The 20,000-nt window shown below is 38.6% G+C and overlaps 2 protein-coding genes across 2 annotated transcripts in view; both read right to left on the bottom strand.

The window, feature by feature from the left end:
* LOC138026203 (homeobox protein prophet of Pit-1-like) overlaps positions 1-9,460 on the bottom strand; it is an 11,063-nt gene extending 1,603 nt beyond the window's left edge. The window contains exons 1-2 of the mRNA XM_068873435.1: positions 3,096-9,460; positions 2,486-2,688 (exon numbers count right to left, since the gene is read on the bottom strand). Coding sequence (XP_068729536.1) covers positions 2,486-2,688; positions 3,096-3,246 — 354 coding nt within the window. The 5' untranslated portion in view covers positions 3,247-9,460. The remainder of the gene's footprint in view (positions 1-2,485; positions 2,689-3,095) is intronic.
* A 133-nt stretch (positions 9,461-9,593) lies between these two features.
* On the bottom strand, positions 9,594-19,972 carry LOC138026204 (phosphatidylinositol-glycan biosynthesis class F protein-like). Its single transcript, XM_068873436.1, has 5 exons — positions 19,535-19,972; positions 18,491-18,582; positions 16,814-16,930; positions 14,487-14,595; positions 9,594-11,818 (listed from the first exon to the last, which is right to left on the bottom strand). Exons 1-5 carry the CDS (start codon positions 19,757-19,759, stop codon positions 11,711-11,713), a joined length of 651 nt encoding a protein of 216 aa, XP_068729537.1. The 5' UTR covers positions 19,760-19,972; the 3' UTR covers positions 9,594-11,710.
* Positions 19,973-20,000: the final 28 nt, after the last annotated feature.

Raw genomic sequence — 20,000 nt, 5'->3', positions numbered from 1 at the left:
GTTCATCGAACACCTGAACACCTTCTCTGCGGTGTCGCTCATTATGCTATGCAAGATGTCCCAGTCAGGTGACTACTGAGCCGGGCGCCTTTCAAAGCCAGTTCTACAGTGAGATCTAGACTACAATAACATTTTTTAAACGTAAAGCTTGTATCAGGCCCAGTTCCTGTCGATTAAGGCTAGGAAGACGAACACTTTGAAACTAACTTCTTCAAACAACGCTGAGCTAGTGTAATTAACCACCGCAAAAAACTATGATCGCTCTCAATAAGCCCTAACAATCAATTTATCCGTCCTTTAGGGTTTCTTTGGCACCATGCAGTGAAATGTTTGTCAAAATAAGAGTGAGCGATTCATGTCTGATAAATAACTTCTTAGAAAACTATAAGCGACTTATTAACGGTCGGCATGACTATAATGAAGAAAATTTCATTCCGTTACGGGGTTGGTTTTCATAGGGCGACAACTTGAGAGACCATGAAATATTGATACCACGTGGTATATGGACATATCGAATATACAAGGACGGTATGGAAGGTGGTCAAAAAATTATTTACTTCTTACTTGACAATAAAATGTATTGAACGCTTTCGACTCTTAAAAACAAAAACCCTAAAACATAACTGAGATATGTTGAATATTCTCAAGTTATTTAAACAACAAAAACGAAAACTCGTGATTATTTCAGTTCCGACTTTGTGCATCCTCAAAGTTCAGACTGACGCGGAAATGGATTTGGTGATTATGACTTTATTTAAAAGGAGTTAATTGCAAAAGACATAAATTCAAGTTAGAAAAACAATTATTTGGAATTCGATTAGTCTCATCTTGATAACGGCATACCGCCGTTTACTTGAGTTGCTTAATTAATTTGCGAAGATAAACTCCAGACATGCAAATTTGCAGTAGGTCGCTGACTCCTTGTAAAGAGACTTCGGGAAATGTGACTTTGTAATATCTAGGAATGGGGTTAAAAAATGTTAATTTTGGGCAATTTAATCTTCAAAAAATTCCTATTCCACCCATGTAAGGTTGTGCGTGGAACAAGCATTAGTACGTAGTTAAAAACTCTATAATTTTAAATTCTTTGGTTTCCGACTTAAGAATCGTAATTATGCCGAGCACGTGGTCACTACTAAGTGCTGGATACTCGTTAACTCGTTACTCGGAAGCTGTCATAAACCATTTCTCGATAAAAAAAACCCTTTCGACTATCATGCGTCTTCAGTTTCGCCCACCGAGTCAAACAACATCATATCATCTTTGGCTTTAATGCGCTGCACAAAATGCAAAGCCATTGTATTTACCTTTTAATTAATTTGTTTGCACAAACATAATAACATTTACAAAATGGTTTCGGCATTCGAAGATTGAAGTAAGACAAACTCAAGAATACCCTCATAGCAAACTAAGACGAGAAGTTTTTACGAAACAATTTCAACCGAGAACGGTGCTAAAGGATTTGAGACACCCACTTAGCAACCATTTAATGTTGGAAGTTCTTCGAAGCTGCCGAAATTGCACGGAAATTCCTTTCTTTTCAAGGGTCCACTGTTTCTCATAAACCGCCGAGTTGTGAAGACGAGGATGAAAATTCAAGCCTCTGAAACTTCAGTCATTGACCGATGTCACTCCCCGGGAAACTTACTAATCGCAAAACTTTAAAAGCAATTGTAATTCTTTGACTTTGACAAAACTCTTTCGACAAAACGTTATTTAAGAGATTTTTTCGGTGATATAATTTAATCCAATTTCAAAGCAAACAGCCTAAGTACTGTTCCATGCATGCTTAAGGTGTTGTGTCCACTCGAATGAAGTGACCCGTTTATTCTTGTCGATATAAAGGACACTTCTTGAATAATAAATTAGCCACATTCTTCAACTTAAGTAAACAAAATCCTTGACAATGCGCCCTCGTTCTTCAACGCAGACAATTACGCTCTTGAAATAGGGACAAGCGCTCTTAAAATACATTCACGGTTCGGGTCAAGGGCAATTTTTATCTGAAAATTCTCTGGAAATTACGTCTGAGCTTTACCCGTATCAGAGATATCATTCGTACCCTTGAAATGCTTGATATAAATGTGGTAAGTTTACTTTTCGTAATTATTTTAACATCTGTTAATTAAAGCCACTGTTCTTGCTAATAATGCACGTGCACTGTGAAACAGGTGCAAGGACCTCTGCACATGCGCAAGCGCTCGACAAGTCGCAGGCTATTTGATAAGCAAATCGTGCACAAATTTGTGAAGAAAATTTACCAAAGGTTCACTAACCGTGGATATAGTCTTAGGCCGCATTAAAGGCTTTTGAACGCATCATTTGTCGCAATTCGAACGAAAAGATAAGTAAATTTCAAAACGTGTTTGTGTTATGTTAATTGACGGTAATAGCGCAGACAAAAAGATATCCATTGATTGTATTAGCTCAACCAAGGGGTCCAAGAAAGTCCTTGACCCATCTTGTCTCAAGAGAAGTACATTACCTGCACTCGGGCCTCGCTCAAATTAATCTTTTTTGCGAGTACTTCTCTAGTGTAGACATCAGGGTATTGCGAGCGAATGAAAGCGTCCTCCAGTGTATCTAACTGTATCTGAGTGAAAGTCGTTCTATGGCGTCTTTTCGTACCACTTGTTTCCTCCATCGAGTCCTCTGTATCTTTTTCGCGTTTCCTCTTCATATCGCAACCTGTAACATTGGACAGCATAAGAAATCTTCCGAGAAGCTCAACGCTAAAAACGTATGACATGTCCTCTACGGGTAAATTCACAAAGGAAAATAAAACAAAGGCTAGCGGTAATTTACCAATGAAACTCAATTCTGTAACAGTGTGATAATTTAAATAAATCCGAATTTTATTTGTTTTAAATCGCGTTTCTCGGGGACCGCGAGAGTTTGGCTAAATCCTGCAACACTACCAACGCTGTACCAAAACAATTAGAGCGACCACAACTAGCGAAAGACGAGGAAATGGAAACGAAATTGTATTTCTCTCCAGATTACTTTCAACAAGTAGTTACTTTCGAACATACATGCAGACAGGGATTTTCTGAAAATTTTAAGAGCTGGTGAGATCACAAAATCCTCCAATTTACCTTTGGTTGAAGGATCACTGCCGACCATATCGCTATAAGCGGAAGCCGTCCACGTTTGATCGTTCAGGCCATTCTCTTTTCCTTGGCGAAATTCCTCCAAGGCGTTTTCAAAGCGTGTGAAATTTCCGGACATCATTTGTAATCGACTCATCGACGCTTGAGAGACTGCCCTTGACCAATGTTAGTTCCAAATGTAAGAGAAACTGCCCAAAAATAATTGCTTTGTAAAATGTATTTGCATTGCAATGAGCAAGTCGTCCAATCAGTAGGCGCGTTTTAATTGTGACACTTTCTCATATTTCCACCATCGGCTCTGATTGGTAGCGCTGCAGTAGTAATTTAATTAGATGCAATTGATTGTTACAAGCTCATTTTTCCCGCAGAGTTGTTTGAATAACGTTTTGACAAAGGCTATTAAGATCCACCCGTCTACGCATAAGACAGCATATAATCAAAAGGAATTCCAGTCGTGGTTCAATTCTCACTAATTTGATTACCGTCTAACAAAGACTGTTCCCATCTCGTGGGGACAACACATTACCACTTCTGTTGCTTTCTGTTCGGAACAATCTTTACAACGGCAAAAGCCGACTTTCAAAAACTAAGAATTTAATATTTGGTAGGCCCTTCTGCGATTTTTGCCAAACGACTCGAATCTTCGACAAGAACAATTGCCATTTTATAACCACTCAACTAGAAATTAGCGGGTCTCAAATTTAACAGATAAGAATTGGAAATTATCTTGTGGCTGAGTAGCTGAGTATCAAAGGGCCGTTTTGATAACGAAATTACCAATTTACATATGATTAGGTCCAGAAAAAATAATCAATTAACGTTTTTATATTATTTTCTTAAATCCTGTTTTTCTTCCATGGCCGAGGCAGTCCTCCTTGAAAGCAAATCCAGCACGGTTTGAAAGAACTACACAGCTAGCCTGCCCACAACATCCGAAAGAACTCCATAGAAGAAGAAACAGGTAATTTCAAGAGCCAACGTGCACTTTGCAAATGAATTTCACACCTGAAAATCCATTTTAAAATATTAATAAACGCTACCACCAGTACACGAACACAAATTTACACATTTTGTCAACGCGTGCTTGAAAAAAAAAAACCGGCGATTTTCTTCTGAGCTTCCCACACGCCAGGGATGCCAAATGTTTAGAAGAACTTATGGAGGAGTTTGGAAAAATTCCTAAGTCAGCGATCTATAATTTAAACACATGCTGAGCCCTAGGTTATGCGCTTTATTTAATATTGTCGATCGTTAAAACAAGCAATAAGTCAATTACAAAAAGAAACATTTCTCATAAACGTTTCACGAAAACTGAGGAAAAAAACGGAAAGATTTTCGATCCAAATTACTGTTACGTGTAAAATTTTGTGTACTGTGAAACAATTGTTCTGTTACCCTCACGACGCTAACACACAAAGAAAGAATTTTAATTGCACTAAAAAAAATACTTCTATTGATATTGTCTAAGCGACTAAAGGTGATGCAAGTTTTTGGCTCGTTCTGTTACTATTCCCTGCTTGCTTTCGATTTTGAAGAGCACTTTACACGAGTCTGCAATTAACGCTAACGACAATTACAATCGAAATATACTAATTGACTTTAAATAAGCAGTCCTCGAAAATTGGGGAGTTTCGTGCTCGCTTATGACCGTTAATGTTTAATGATTTGGCACAAATTAATTTGAGTGCGGCAAGCCAATTTGAAGTGACTGGAGGCTAATCAAATCAATTTATTTACCAGAGCCATTGGCAAACGCTACGAAAACACGGTGATGGTGTGCAGAAGTTAAATAAATAGATATTTAAATCTTACTGAAAAGAATTTAATCGAAACAGGAATGAATAGAACTCAGCGAAAAAAAAAAACTCCGCTCTTGTTAGAGATATCACCATTTTACTCATCAAAATGAGTGAACTTCGTTTTAACGCACAGTTAATTCCTTTTTAAACTTACGTTTCACTCCTAAAAGAGTAAATTTAAATTAAACTTCACGTTGCTTAATTTAAGAAAAATTAAACAAGTTAACTGTGATTAATAAACCTGTCGGCAAATTTGGATAATAAAACAAGCTGACTCGCTCACTTTAAATATTGTTCCTTTTTTTAAATTAGCAAACCTTTAATACTCCAAAAAGGAAAATCAATTACACTTCATCTTGAAAGTTTCATTTTGCAGAGCTCAAAACTGTTAAGTTTAAATTTTCGCTAAATTACAAACTTGAGAAAGCTCCATTTACGAAAACAAGTTTGACTGAATTCATAACATATTGCTTGATGTAAGGAAAATTAACAGGATTTGAATCGGCTTCGGCACTGCTTCGCATTTTAGAATTTCGGTTCACAAGTTAAATCTATCAATTGCATTGAAATTTAGGTTGCCTCTTTAAAAAGGAGACTTAAATATTGCATATTGCTTAATTTTAGGAAAATTAAAATGGTTTAAATTCATTTTAGTTAACATTTTTTATTCAGAAATTCAGTAATAAGTAAATTGTGCGAATTGAGTTCAACCCTTCATAGAGGTGAATCCTCATTACCGTAATTCTTCTCATCTGTTTTTCCATCTTTCTAGTCAAAAGCTGGAAATAACTAACAAATTTAATTTATTTGGGACAAATTCTACATATTAATCTTCGGTGCCTCATTAAATGTAAATTGTGTCAACAGCAAAAGAAAATATTGATACACCTCATCAAACTGCTCTTCATTTGCAAAGTACAATGAGGTACCCGTGCTACATTATAAATTAGTCTTTTTTTACCCTCAGTTTGACATTCTGTTTCAGATAATGGAGAGATTTAGCATGACGTTACGATCTAAGCCGGTTCATTTCTTGTCTGCTATGAACAATAATTGAGCAACGACTCGAAGTGAGAGAAAATACTTTCATGCTTTCAGGACAAGTAGTTGAACCTGCGTTTGCCGATTCACGTAAACGCGGAACTGAATCTCTCTCATATATAGCGTCTTTCTCTTTCTAGAGCTTTCCCGCTGAGGTATAAAATATGATACAGAAAAGAAGGCACACGCAATTGGCGAGTTCAGTTCATACTTCGGTCCATGTAGCTATAGGTCATAAAAGTGCGACAATAACTCAAGTCAACCCGAGACATATTTGATACTTTATCCACCTTATCGTGTTTTGATCTGTTCAACTACCATCATGAGGCATTCGATGGCGATACAACTAAACCTGAGATTGTACTTCGGTTTCTCTAGAGATACCTCGTTAAAATAAACCCGTTCACATCGAGGCATTCGAGGGCGATAAAACTAGACCTGAGATCTCTGGAGTAAATCCGTTCACCGTGCACCGGAGGCTCACTTGTTTAAAACAACGGGGATGTCATGTGGGAGGTCATGAGTTCCACTCCCGCCGGACCAACACTCAGGGTCTTAAAATAACTGAGGAGAAAGTGCTGCCTTTGTAATTACACCCGGAAAGGGTTAGACTTTCAAGTCTTCTGGGATAAGGACTATAAACCGTAGGCCCCGTCTCACAAATATCTTCCATGTTTATAAGTTCTCTGTGGGACGTTAAAGAACCCACACACTATTCGAGAAGAGTAGGGGATGAAGTTCCCGGTATTGCATGCGGCTGTCCTCTGTGAGTGTGTTCTTTCCAGTAGAAAAGGCCGGCTTGCCGTAATGTATCTAAAAGGGCTTGTGGTGTATGAGACACCTAAGCAAAAACAGCCATAAGTCAAAAGAACTTTGCCGAATGCTGGGACATGTAGATGTAGATGTAGATGAAAGCGGAAAAAAATCATACGTAAAGCTTTCTTACTTCCCTAGTATATAAACCCGCCTGATCTCTTTGAAGCCTTTTTGCACGGGCAAAAATGAGTTCGCACCTTCGTCGAAAACGTCTCCTTATAAGAGAAAAATGGTTAAAATGACAATTTTTTCTTATGTGTAGCCAGCACCAAGTATTTGTTTCGTTCCCGGTGATAATTACGACCCTTGATTATACAGAAGATTGAAGTTACATGACTACGCGTACGGGGATACGAATTTTATCTTCGAGTACTGAGGTATCTCTTCCGAATGAGCGCAGTTCTCTTTATTACCCCAAATCTAAGACGTCTCAGCTCTTTATTCGACAAAAGTGCGGATTACCGTTGGTCGAGGCCGGGACTACAATATAAAATGTTGAAAAACGCAAGGATACAGTACGTTTGCTTCTCACAAGAATTGTTATATCTTGTCACTTAACTTCAATGATGTTTATATTATTGGCTGACATGTCCGTAACCATGACGACATCAACATCCCCACATGCGAAAGATAAAAATAGTCTTTTCATTTCGCGATGAAGATATCAGATTTTTGGAACAAGAAAAATCAAGGTATTTCATCCATATCTAAATAATGAACTAACAGTAATAGAAACGAATATTATCGTGAGTTCAATACACGGTTTTACTGGAATAAAAGATCACCATTCTTACATAATGCAAAGCAACCCATCCCTTATCCGCTTTAAAAACCTTCATTCAATGCAATGACGGTAATAAGCTAAGTGCCAAAAATACAAGTGGGTTACATGTGAGTTACTTGTTCACAAGAGTTTAATTCATCGCGGGATGATTTAAATTTTTGCCAGAAAAAAAAAAAAAACAGATACTTCTAGAGCAGCTTAGTTTGCCATGGAAATTCTCATGAATAAGTCAATTGTGGTTTCTATGGAAAGCAAGACTTGAACGGATAACATCCTAAGTAATTAAAAACACAGTGATTGTTTTACCGTTGATTTCAAAAGAGTTATAAGTCTAAGAAGGCGGGCATGATAAAAAGGTTGGTTACAAATACCACCGGTATCAATTATAGAAAACCTAGCGACATTCAGTTCGCAGCCAATAGCCCATATTCACGATAGCCGCCATGATGGTTTTCAAATTTTCATGCAAATTAGCCATGTGTTATGCTGTGGGGCAAACATTGGAATAAAGGCAAATTGCGGAAAATCGGCTCGTCGAAATATTAAATTAACATTGCTAAAAGTACATTTTAGAATTTAGAATTAAGTACCTTTTACAATAATTTTATATCTTTTGATTGCCTCCGACATTTTGACTTTCTACTTCGTTATCTGCTCATTTTTCACTAAAAAAAACATCGAAGTAACTTGTGTAAGCATTCTATTTTACTACTTAGGTAATAAACATTTAATGAACGAGAAACAAATCATCTGTGTGTCTAAGATGTTCGTTATAAGCTCTCGAACTTGTGTTGTTTGCCCCCTCAGAAGTGTGTAGCTAATTTGCATGATAAAGGCAAATCCAACATGGCGGCTATCGTGAATAAGGTCTATTAACTTTTCACTCGAGGCTAACCTGCTTCTATAGCATCCCAAGGACATAATTGCCCAAGCAGACGTCCTTGGGGCTTCGTCACGCGCTCCTCTCCCACGTTAGGCTAATCTGCTTCCGACCAAGCAAGATCTAAGGGTTTTCTGCGAGCAGACCGTGCTTCATCGGGAGAAATGCCTATTGTTCTCAGGACATTTACTTACAGTTCAATAAACTTCTTAGGACTGTCATATTGCTCGTAATTATTCATAGACGCGCAAGAAGCACGCATTTCATTGGTTGCTATGCACGCGCGGCAATGCTCATTAGTATGTAGTAGGCGGTCAATACAAACAATAGATACCGCCTGCTATTGTTTTCTCTTTTCTTTACTAAAATCACACATTTGCGCGCAATACCTGTAAACGAAACAAAAAGATGTAAAGTTTGCCAGTGCAATTATTTTATGCATACGTTTGGATTGATTTCGTTCAGTAAAGGAATATAAAATATCCTTGTTTGGTTATTTGCAATTAGAGGGACAGGGTATATTAGCATGTTGCGATCGCGCAACAAAGAAAAAATGATCATGCTTTAAACGTACCAAGCACCGTTAACTTATCAACCACCTTTATACAAGCTAGGAATTGTAACGATTGTGAAATCAAAGAGTAAATGCGCGTCCTGTATACCGCAAAAATGCCAACGTCTCGAACTAACGTTGCGCGAGCGAGGGTTTGTGACGATTGTGGGATACTGCAGTGGGATAATGCATTCGCACGAGCGTAAAAAGCCCAAGGAAGCGATCGACAAGTGAGAAAGAATGGCAACTATTTTGTCATTTTGATTACGCTTTGGGGCACTTTGGGCTTTTCAGTTTGCTTTCATGCGAATCTTTTCTTTACTGAGGAGGAGAAAAGGAGGCTCTGTCTGAATTGCGTCAACTCTTTGAAGCCGCCACAGCAGAACTTTTGGACTAGTCAATCCTGTCAAACTGGTTTTCCAGTGTGAGCATCCGTTAAGTGATAGGCCGCGATAGCAGCTTTTTCAAGACCGAGATCACAGTTTTTCACTATTTGGACCGACCTTACCTCTCTCTCTAACCCTTTTTCTCTGAAATCACTTTTTTAATTGTTGACTCGCACTGCGCTTGATAGCGAATGCAGTATTAAGCGACTATTACAAACTGAACGTTTCCAAGAGAAATATTTTTATTTGAATTATATTTCTAACCCGCATGTCTAATAAAAAGTAACTTCTGTATGTAAACGGATTCGGTGCCAAAAAAATGGAAACGTAAGGTCATCACACAACCTCACGCGACCAAGGCTAGGATTCCGCCCGCCGTGAGCGGGTCGAATGAGAAAATTCCTCCCGCTCCCTAAACCAATCAGATTGCAGGATTTGTTGAATTCCACCCGCTCGCGCACTGACAAAAAAAAACACTAAACATTGAAATAATACTTTTTCAGTATTCCACTATTCAAGTTCAAACATTTTTACATATAAGACATTTATTTAAAAAAAAATTATTTCCACTATAATCTCTACTTTGCAGTGACAGCAAATCCGACCCGTAGTATTGATTGCCGTGACAAAAGCTCCTCGCTCCTCTCGGATTAAAGTTCGGTTTAAGAATAATCGGTAGATTTGTTAGTAGCAGTCATTATATTTACATAGAATGCTTGCATTTTTTCCATTAGCAGATGACTACTGCGACTTCTAATACACCGATTTTAGTTATTCATGTGGCCAAACTTGCATGTTTGCCTTTGGAATCGGGCTGTTTCGCCCACAAGTCGTTACGCACACATGGTGATTCACCTATTTTGGGGCAGATTATCGCGTTTTACTACGCTTGAACCATCGCCAAACGCTTGGAAGTTTGAGTCGATCGTGGATTTTCTTGGGGTATTAGTATAGGTAATAGCATGATTTGTAGTGATATTTGGCATAAATACCACCAGTGATATTTCAAAATTGTTATACATAATTTCACGAGCCGTTAGGCGTTGGGACAATTTTGAAATATCACGAGTGATATTAATACCAAATATCACATATTATTATTTATAATATAGATACTGATGAAATACCAGGATCATTTTTTTAACTAAAAAATCATATCTTCACCGCGCGCAGTGAACATATCTTTTTTATCTTTCACATGTGAGAATATAGGTGTCGTCATGGTAACGAACACGATTAGCCAATAAAACGCGAGCTTCCTCTTCATTGCAAGATACTTTTGCGCTTTAATATAATTCTTCTATACTACATCAACATTTTCACTGCAAAAATTTTACATTTATGATGATTTGTCACTTTCATATCTTGTTTCATGTTACACATCATGCGTGTTTTAGCGGTTGGTGGCCACTTTTTCATCATTTCGAAAATGAGTCAAACAAGTTGTTTTAAATTTGGACATTTTATCAATAGCTGTATAATAAGCAGAATATTACATGGCCGCTTGGGGATACGAATTTTATTTTCGAGTGCTGAAGATACTTTCAGCACTCGAAGATAAAATTCGTATCCCCGCGCGACCAAGTAATATCCTCTATATACCACAGTCTGAGAAATTCACGAAACACGAAGAACTTTTGCAACTTTTCGTCGACTTGTTTTGCTTCGTAGGCGAGCAAATTGGTTTCAAGGTTTTTGTTTTCGGCCCAGCTGATTCACACATTGAGTCAGGTCGATGTACTTTTCTTACTATCTTGGATTTCTGAATTGTCTTTTAGTTCTTGACTCTCCTGAATTTTAAAATCTGGAAATCCTTTCGCCATATTTTCGTAACTCGCCCGACAAGGTTATTTCGTGATTTTGGTTACCATAGCAACTGTAATTTTTACATGTAGGTATTTCAAATTAAGCTGAGATACCTCTGCTCTCAGCCAATCAAATTTCTCAGGTATTAGTTAATGTAATTCTCAAAAGTTAAGTCATATCAACCTCGTGCTTGTTTTCACTTACCTTAGCAGTCAAGTCTCTCTCGCAGCCATTTTACTACATCAAAACATGCGCTAGGAAATCGACTTAACTTTGGGCGAAACGACTTAGGTGAGCGAATCCCCATGTGGGCGTAACGACCTTTGGTTTCTTCCCTTTTGTCATTTTGTGGAACATTTCAGTTCCCATGGTGGAATTTCATTAACTTCTACAGTTAATTTGACCCCTCCTACAGCCTAAAGTATTCCCCTTGCTTTGCAACGCCCATGTCTTCCTTTTTCACCATCTGATGTTCCTTTCATTATACCTGCTGCTGCTGGGGGACTCGGTGATTGGTACAGCAGGTTTGCTCGGGTTAGTGAAGACGGAGTCGTTTCTCATTTATACCAACCAAAACTGTTGAAGCCCCCAAGCCTGTGATGTAACCCACAATCGCTCCAATCACACAGGGAATGGGCCAGACCTGCAAACAGACAGTTTAACTGTAAGTACGTGCATAACCTGATGACGATGATGGTGATGATGATGATGATGATGATGATGATGATGACGACGACGATGATGATGATGATGACGATGATAAGTGCAAGGTTTACCAATAAAAACAATGAGACTATACGTATCAGGCTGGAATAACTGCGTTACTATGCTTTACTTCATAGGTGTACAGCCGTGCGCTATACGAACTCAAAACGTCTGAACACGGGTACGGACTTAAACTTCAAATAATCAATTACTCGGCCGTTCTCAGTGAACACAGTCTGCGGCTTACGTTATAAAACAACGATCAACATACTAAAAAGAAGAAAACTCCGTAAACTCTGTACACACGATACTATTTACAACTTGAAATTGACCCGGTTCTAGACGGTTTCTTGAGGAAAAGGCACTAAGTAGTCTACATCTCGCAGTACTCTCACCAAAACAACCTGCAACCTCCCAAATTTGCATTAAACTAAGCCGTACAATTTATAGGAAAACTAGTGGGACACAAATTTACAAGTGTTACGCGAAAACAATACAAACTAATTGCGAGACTAACACAAAGGCGACACCTAGAAAAAACTATCAAAAGAGTACAATAAACTACAGAAAAACCTCTACATAACTAACGAGGCGGAAGATGACATATAAATTAAAAAAGCGTTCGCACAATAGGAATGGACACAGCTTTTTAGTGAGCGGCGATAATTTTTTTGGTATCTTCATTAGAGTTTGGATGGAGATCATGTTGCGTGTTGTGATAGCCAAATTACCATTGCAATACTACTGCGATAGCAGCGATACTATTCCCATATTAGAACGATAGTTTTGCCATTAACGAGGCTAAAAAGCTATTAATATTTCTTTGCTATAGAAAATAGTAAATTACTTTTGCCCCCTTCTGAATACCCTACACAATTCAAGTGGCAGCAGCAACAACAACAACAACAACAATAGGCACGCAATGCTTACGTGTGGTAGTGCAGTAACACAGCGCTGTATCGTGTCAACTGAGCTGAGTTTTGTCTTCCAGGAGATTCAAGTTATCTTTGCGTAATATGTAGCTCTAATAGTACACGTTCTTATGTACCACGATATTGTTTTGATATCATTATAGTGCTATGGTAGATGTCTTAGGTAAATAGCCCCCTGAGATGTAGTTACTTACATGTAGTTACTAGTAGAATACTAAATCCCACAAAGATTGACGAAAATAAAGGAGAATCGAGAAACATTGGCTTCAAGGCTGACATATTGATCATTTTTAAGTTCCCTTACAAAGTTCTTCTTTTTCACCACAAGTTTGAGCGTGCACTCTGAGCCCCTGACAGCTTTGTAAGCCAAAAGTTCACTAAACTTAATCCCTGTCGGGCGGGGTTAGTGTTTGGATGGGTGACCTCCAAATATAGGACTTGCGGTCAGAAATACAGGACCGAAAATTCTATATTAACGCTCAAAAATGCGAACTAAGCAAGGTACAGATTTTGTTAGCCTTCTTTATGCAAAACAAATATTGATACAAAAGTAAACGAACACTGATACACAGTTTTTAGGAGGAGAAGAAGTAGTTTTCAGAAGTGTCGATCGAGAATAAAATACTTTGCCATCAGCAACAAAATTTGCGACGTGAAAACAACTTAAATTTTATACCGAGAATATAAAAAGTTACCATCAGCGAAAAACATTTTGGCAGACTTTTGCTTTGCTCAATTTTTCCATTGTACTTTTGGTTGCACAAGTAAATCGCAAAATCAAAAGTGACATCGAATTCAGCGGGCGCCGTGATCAAGTTAGCCCGCAAGTTTACTCGCGAAACAAAGGATACATCTGTATCAAAATGATGGCAAGACACCGGGTTTTTGTTTTTGTTGGTTTGTTTTTTTTTCTTTCAAGTGTTTTAAAGATCGACAAGAAATGTGCGAATTCAACACAAAGATCACAATATCCCAACTCTTGAGGTTGTTGACCATTGTTTCTGCAAAGTCAAAAATTCACTCTCCTAGATGAGGTTATTTATCACCAGGTAATTCCATCGTTTTGGAAATAGCAGCTGCTTTATTATTCATCAGCGTCACAAATTCATGCCGATTTTGGAGCTCATTTTGTTGAAACTCCAGCTCGCTTCCAGCAGACCTGTTTATGTTCGTGAGTTATGCACGCGATACGGGCCTATTTGGCACCACGGTCTTACAATCCCTCAATCACTCATTCTTACAAACCCGGTGACAGTGTGTAGTGCACTTATAAAGTGCACTACCACAAAAACGAAAACGAAGTGCTTCTATGTATTTATCTAAATCCACAACTTTTATCTCAAATACCCGTGTGCCCTTTATCTCTCTTAATGGAAAGGATGCTAATCAGTGAGCGTGAAAGGGTACTTGATTCAGCCTAAGCCAGACGATCCATGGTCAAAAGATCACCATGAGTGCAGGTGCGTCTTGTCCTAAGCAGCCTGTGTATGTGTATGGAAAGAACTCAAGTGAGGCCAATGCTACTGTGTGCATGTGATGGATGAAGAACCTTCGCTGATCCACAGCATTAGGAACTTCTTATGCAACATCCAAGGACAGAGAAATCGATGAATCATTTTGCACAAGTTACATTCATTATTTTTTCAGAGAGAGTAGCATCGATCACATGCTCACCTGCCATGGGCGGTCCCAGTCCAGAGGGATCGGAAAAGCGCCAATCCAGGCACCGACCAGAGTGCATGTGATTGAACATTGAAAATAAGCTTCTGGAGTGGCGTCAGACCTGGAAGATTTTCAAAAGGGAATCAAAATGATAGCAACAACAAACACATGATGAAAAGAATAACGATGACAACAACATTAATTCCTTTATTCAAGTCTCGAGTTAGTAATCCATGAACACTCTCCTGAATTATTATTATTATTATTTCAATCCAATGTTGGTTTGAAATAAATGTGAAATTTAGTGGCTTAATAGCTCAGTTGGTAGAGTATTGCATGGTCATCACAGAGGTTATAGATTCAGTCATGTCCAATGCACACGAACTGAGTCGGGTTAGAACCCAGTTGAAGAAGCCCAAATTTTACAGATGTTTATAAGAGACAATAGGCAATTTTCATGATGGCGTCATTTGACTACAACTACCACAATTCAGTTTGTTTTTCTTTTCATATTTAAATTTTGTATTCCCAGTGGGGTAAAAATAACAATAGCTCTAATTAACATGAGACAAGCGAACCCTGAAGGATTCTGGTACTTGTAGTCATATGGTGTCATCATGCAAATGTCCTGTTGCTACATGTACAAGTATCCAGCTAACTAAGAGGATCGCTTCTCTCAATGTTGGGTTGTTAACAAAAAAAGGAAAAACCAGAGTGGCCGGTAAGTAAATGCTCAGAGCAGAGTATAGAACCAACAATGTAAAGTCTGCTACAAGCCTAGTGGCCCATCAGGCCGGCACTTCTCTCCGGTTACTGTGACACGAAGCGACTTAGGAGTATTTCTACTCCCCCCTGGATGGGATGCTAGTCCATCGCAAGGTTACCCCCAGCATTAAATTTGCCGGTACCCATTTATACACCTGGGGGAAGAAAGGCACTGTGAGAGTAACTTGTCTTGCCCGCGAACACAACATAATGAACCAGCCAGGGCTCAACCTGGACCACTCGATTCGGAGTCCAGCATGCTAACCGTTCGGCCACCATGCCAACAACCAGTAAAACCAGGGACAAATCGGTGTACATACAAGTGCCATAACCATTGCAATAGTACACTGTAAGAAAAATCCTGCTCCTGTATTTCACTACAGGTAGTAAAATTATTCAAGCGATGGGAAATCAAGAAAAGAAAGTAGAACTTGCACGCAACTTAATTTAGTGTCATACTTCACATTGAAAACAATTTTTTTTGCAGGAGTGATCTGGAAAGGATTTTGTGCATATTTCATCTTTTAAGATTTCTTTGACTTACATAAAGTTAAGGTGATGTTCGTTCTTTGCCTCAATGAACACATTTAAGTCAATGAAAAATGTATGTATGGGATGATGAATGAAAAAAAAGACGTATGTTTGAAGTGCAGGTTATAGATGGAAGAGAAACTATTTTGATCATCTCACTTTAGCTTAACAGGACATAACAGTAAAAATTGTCAAGTTAAGTGCAAGGATCACTTCTATCTTCCATTTATAACCTGCAGTTCAAACATACTCATTCATCATTCCTGTCACAGAAACAAATGAGTCCAACAAATTGATCTGCTCCTAACTGTATGGCTTAATTTAATTCATACATTTACTTCAGTTGGTAGAGCATTGCACCAGCATTGCACAGGTCATGGGTTCCAATCCTATTAATTTTTCGGGGGGCTATAAGCTAACTTAGTAAAAATTTTCCTGTTATATGCAAGGATCACTTAATCAGTCCATCTTCAAATATTCAAGTCAGCAAAGTCTTAGGTCGTGATCTACTGGGGTCAACTGTTTCAACCGCAACTGATTTCCGTTGAAGCGGTTGAGGTTTCCCAATAGGACACTTTTCCAACTGTTTTCGGTTGAAACGCGGTAACTCCCGGGAATAGTTACAACCAGACTTCTCGGCGTTGACAAGTTGAGGCCCGAAACCAACATGGCAGGAGCCCGTGGCCGACTTTAAATGGCTCGTGTAAACGACAGCGGTTGCTGCTAATGCTCTTTCAACCGTTTCAACCTAGTGTGATACCGGTTGAGAAAGTATCTTGATCAACCAAACCAACCGAAAGCGGTTGACCGCAATAGAACACAACCCTAAGCACACAAACAAAAAGCCTTAGAAATGAAGGTTCAAACAGGACTCACACCCACTGTAGTGCAAAATTTGCCCACAATTGATGTACTTACATACCTAAAGTGGGAACTGACCATTATGCAATTTTTGTTATAAGAAATTACCATTCCAAAATGTACACTGTATGCAAAAAGAATTCTCTTAAATGCATTTAAAGGTGCAATGTAGTCTATCTTACCAAGTACTGAAAAAGATCTTTGGAATGAGTTCCAGCTGTGTTCCCAGTAGACTACTAGCCGGAAGTATGACTAGATGAGACACCAGTAATGCCCAACAAAATGTCTCCTCACTCTGCCTATTGTCATCAAACAAAAATAATAACAGCTTTGTTTCCAGTTTTTTTTTTTCCTATTTAAGCAATAGAGCACATTTTCTGTGTTTCCATAGCATAGAATTGAATTCTCACAACTTTCCCGAGTGTTTAGATGAGGCTATGGAAACATGGAAAAAAGTCCTCTATTGCTTTTATAAAATATTTCTTAAAGATAATTCATATTTCCTATCAGCCAATCAAAACGTGCATCTGACAACACATACCCAATCAAAATTCGTGTGATGTCACAGCCATGTTTCCATACTCTCATCTAAACAGCTATTGACCAATAAGAGTGTGCGCACTATCCTACCAGTAATTACTTTATAAAATGTAAAGGTAAAGGCTTCGTCTTCTGATGAACTGATTCCTCTCATCTCAACTAATACATGTATGAGGATAATAATTCTGTAAAACGTAAAACCCAATAACAAACACTGCAGACAACCCTAGCAAAACAAAATCTATGTGTATGCTAACAAAACCCTAAAATTATCATAACTTGAGCTGAACATGTTGGCAAACTGGACCAAGTGGCTGGATGCATGGGGATCTCTAAAGATTGGTTAAGTATAATAATAATAATAATAATAATAATAATAATAATAATAATAATAATAATAATAATAATAATAATAATAATAATAATAATAATAGTAATAGCAACTTTATTCCTGTAATTCAACAAAAGGGAAGGATACCAGAGGTTATCCCTATCGAGGGCATCTGCCCGCAGTTGGATGTATCGGTAATTGACTGAGAGTCGATTTTGATGAATTGGAGGAAAAACCCTCGGAGTCAGATTGAGATCGACTGAAACTCAGCCCACATACAGCCCAAGGTCAGGGTTGAACCCGGGTCACAGAGGTGGGAGGCGTGGCTGATGACCACTAAACCACTCTGACTCCCCTCCCTGATTCATTGTATGGCATTTAACATTACATAGTGCTACCAATCTGTAAGCAACTCAGCCCTGGCCCCAGTTTTTCTAAGATAAGCTGCTTTGCACTAATTAACCCACCTTAACACTGTCTACTCTAACATCAGACGATTTTACTCATCAATGGGGTTGGCTTCAGGGACGAATGATACAATACAATAATACAATACACTTTTATTTCCTCTTGACGTGGTAATACTTACAGTTAGTTACAAAGTTTTTGTATTTGGTTGTGATGTTTCTATTATGTTAAGTAAAAAATGTTTGAGCATGGTGGCCAAAATAAACCATTAGTTTCCTAGCTGACCTCCATGTAAATGTAATGAGTTAACTCAATGGCTCCTCAGGCACTCCACGATGCCAGACTAAAATTTGTCAAGTCTCACTTCCAGCAGTCGATGCGTTAAATACCATGAACAGATTTTGATACTAGGTCCACTCAAAAACCCTTCCCCACCTGAGGATTGGGGCACAGGTCTTAGGTGTGAATGGGTTAACTTGGCTCTGGATTTTAGCAAATATTAATGACTCCTGACAAAATGACAGGCTGTCACTGATAAAAGAAACACATACAACAAAAATAACTTGTACTTCAGACATACTCTGATAGTGGAGCCCCAAACAAGACAGCAATGACATGAAAAGAAACACATGACCCAAGTAAAAGAATGACAAGCTTGATGAGTTGAGATGCCTGTGGAAAATAATTAGCAATGATATTAATTTAATCACCAAGATTAGCGATAAAAAATTTACCATTTTTGCCTTTTTTCCTGGCCAAAAAAAAAAGAAGATTCAAATAAACATGGCAAATAATTTGAATCAACGCAGCTATTAGAATGTAGACTGTTTGGCCCATCTGTCTGCCTAAACGTGACCAACAGGAAAACAGTGGTACCCCATTGTTCACTGAAGTTAAGTTTCAATGGGCTGGATTAATGCCCGGATGGATAACCAGCTCTTGTTTGCCTCACATCAATGTAAACAGGATACAGATAATGTTGTTGTAAGAGATATCAGTTTGTGCTGGTTCTTTACCCTGTCTAAGGGGCTAAGGGGGAGGAGAGGGGGGAGGGGGGGGGGGGCAATGTTTATGAGTTTTTCAGTTTTTCTTGCCAAATAATTTGACTATTTACAATATTCCAACTGGGAGGCCTGTATGAATTGTGCTATATTGCACAATTCATATTTATCAATAATTATTGTTTTACAGGCTACCAACGCAGTTTGGGAGTAACTGCAGAATAGCCACCCAATAGGTGTTTCTCATGTTACATCATCGCCGCCATGTTTGTGGACAAAAACAAAAGATCTGTCATTAGCTTCTTTTCTTCGTCCACTAGAAATTGTACATAACATCATTGTTGTCTGTGACTCTACAGATTGGTTGCAAACCACCTATAATTTGTTCTTGTAGCGGCATCGTTTGAAGAACGAGGCATAGAACACAGTGTATAACAACACATGCCATCTGTATATACAAATAAGTCTCTGGCTATTCTGCAGTTTAACTGCTGTTTGGTGACAAACAGTTTCTTGGTTAAAACTAGTTTCAGCCAGCTTAAGGACATGTAAAATGTAGTCCTGTGTACGGAGCCCTAACCATTTGTTCACGCTAATTCTTTGACAGTACTCAGTCAACTTACCGTAAATTTTGCTCGAGATTTGAGACGAAGGAGGCTGAAACACAACACAAAATATACACCACAAAATAACCGACAGGAACGTGCTGGAGTTGAAATTAGCGACACTCCTTCTAGAGCGTAGTTTGAGAATGCAACAGCTGTCCAAGCAGCAACGACTTGTACCAGACTAATTGCTAAATATTCCTTGGAGCTGTAGTGTGGAAGCAAGCATCCTGCGGCCGCCATGTTGGCGAGTGAGACGAAGCACAAATTCTCCTCGGAACCTAATAAATTCACCACCAAGAATAATAGCACAGTTTGTGACCCACACGATTACATATTATTCAGTGTATCCAATATGGCGGGAAGCAAGGAGGTCGATATTTTTCGAGCTTTACACTTGGTTGGCGCTCTAGTCGTCACGCCGCCATGTTCCTTCCAAGAGAGGACCTGGCACTATCTTTCTGGATGTCACGCAACGCTTCAC

This window comes from Montipora capricornis, chromosome 12 (assembly GCF_036669925.1).
Source record: "Montipora capricornis isolate CH-2021 chromosome 12, ASM3666992v2, whole genome shotgun sequence".
Taxonomy (NCBI): Eukaryota; Metazoa; Cnidaria; class Anthozoa; order Scleractinia; family Acroporidae; genus Montipora; species Montipora capricornis.
Note: the sequence above shows the minus strand (reverse complement) of the source record. Positions and strands in the feature narration are given on the sequence as shown.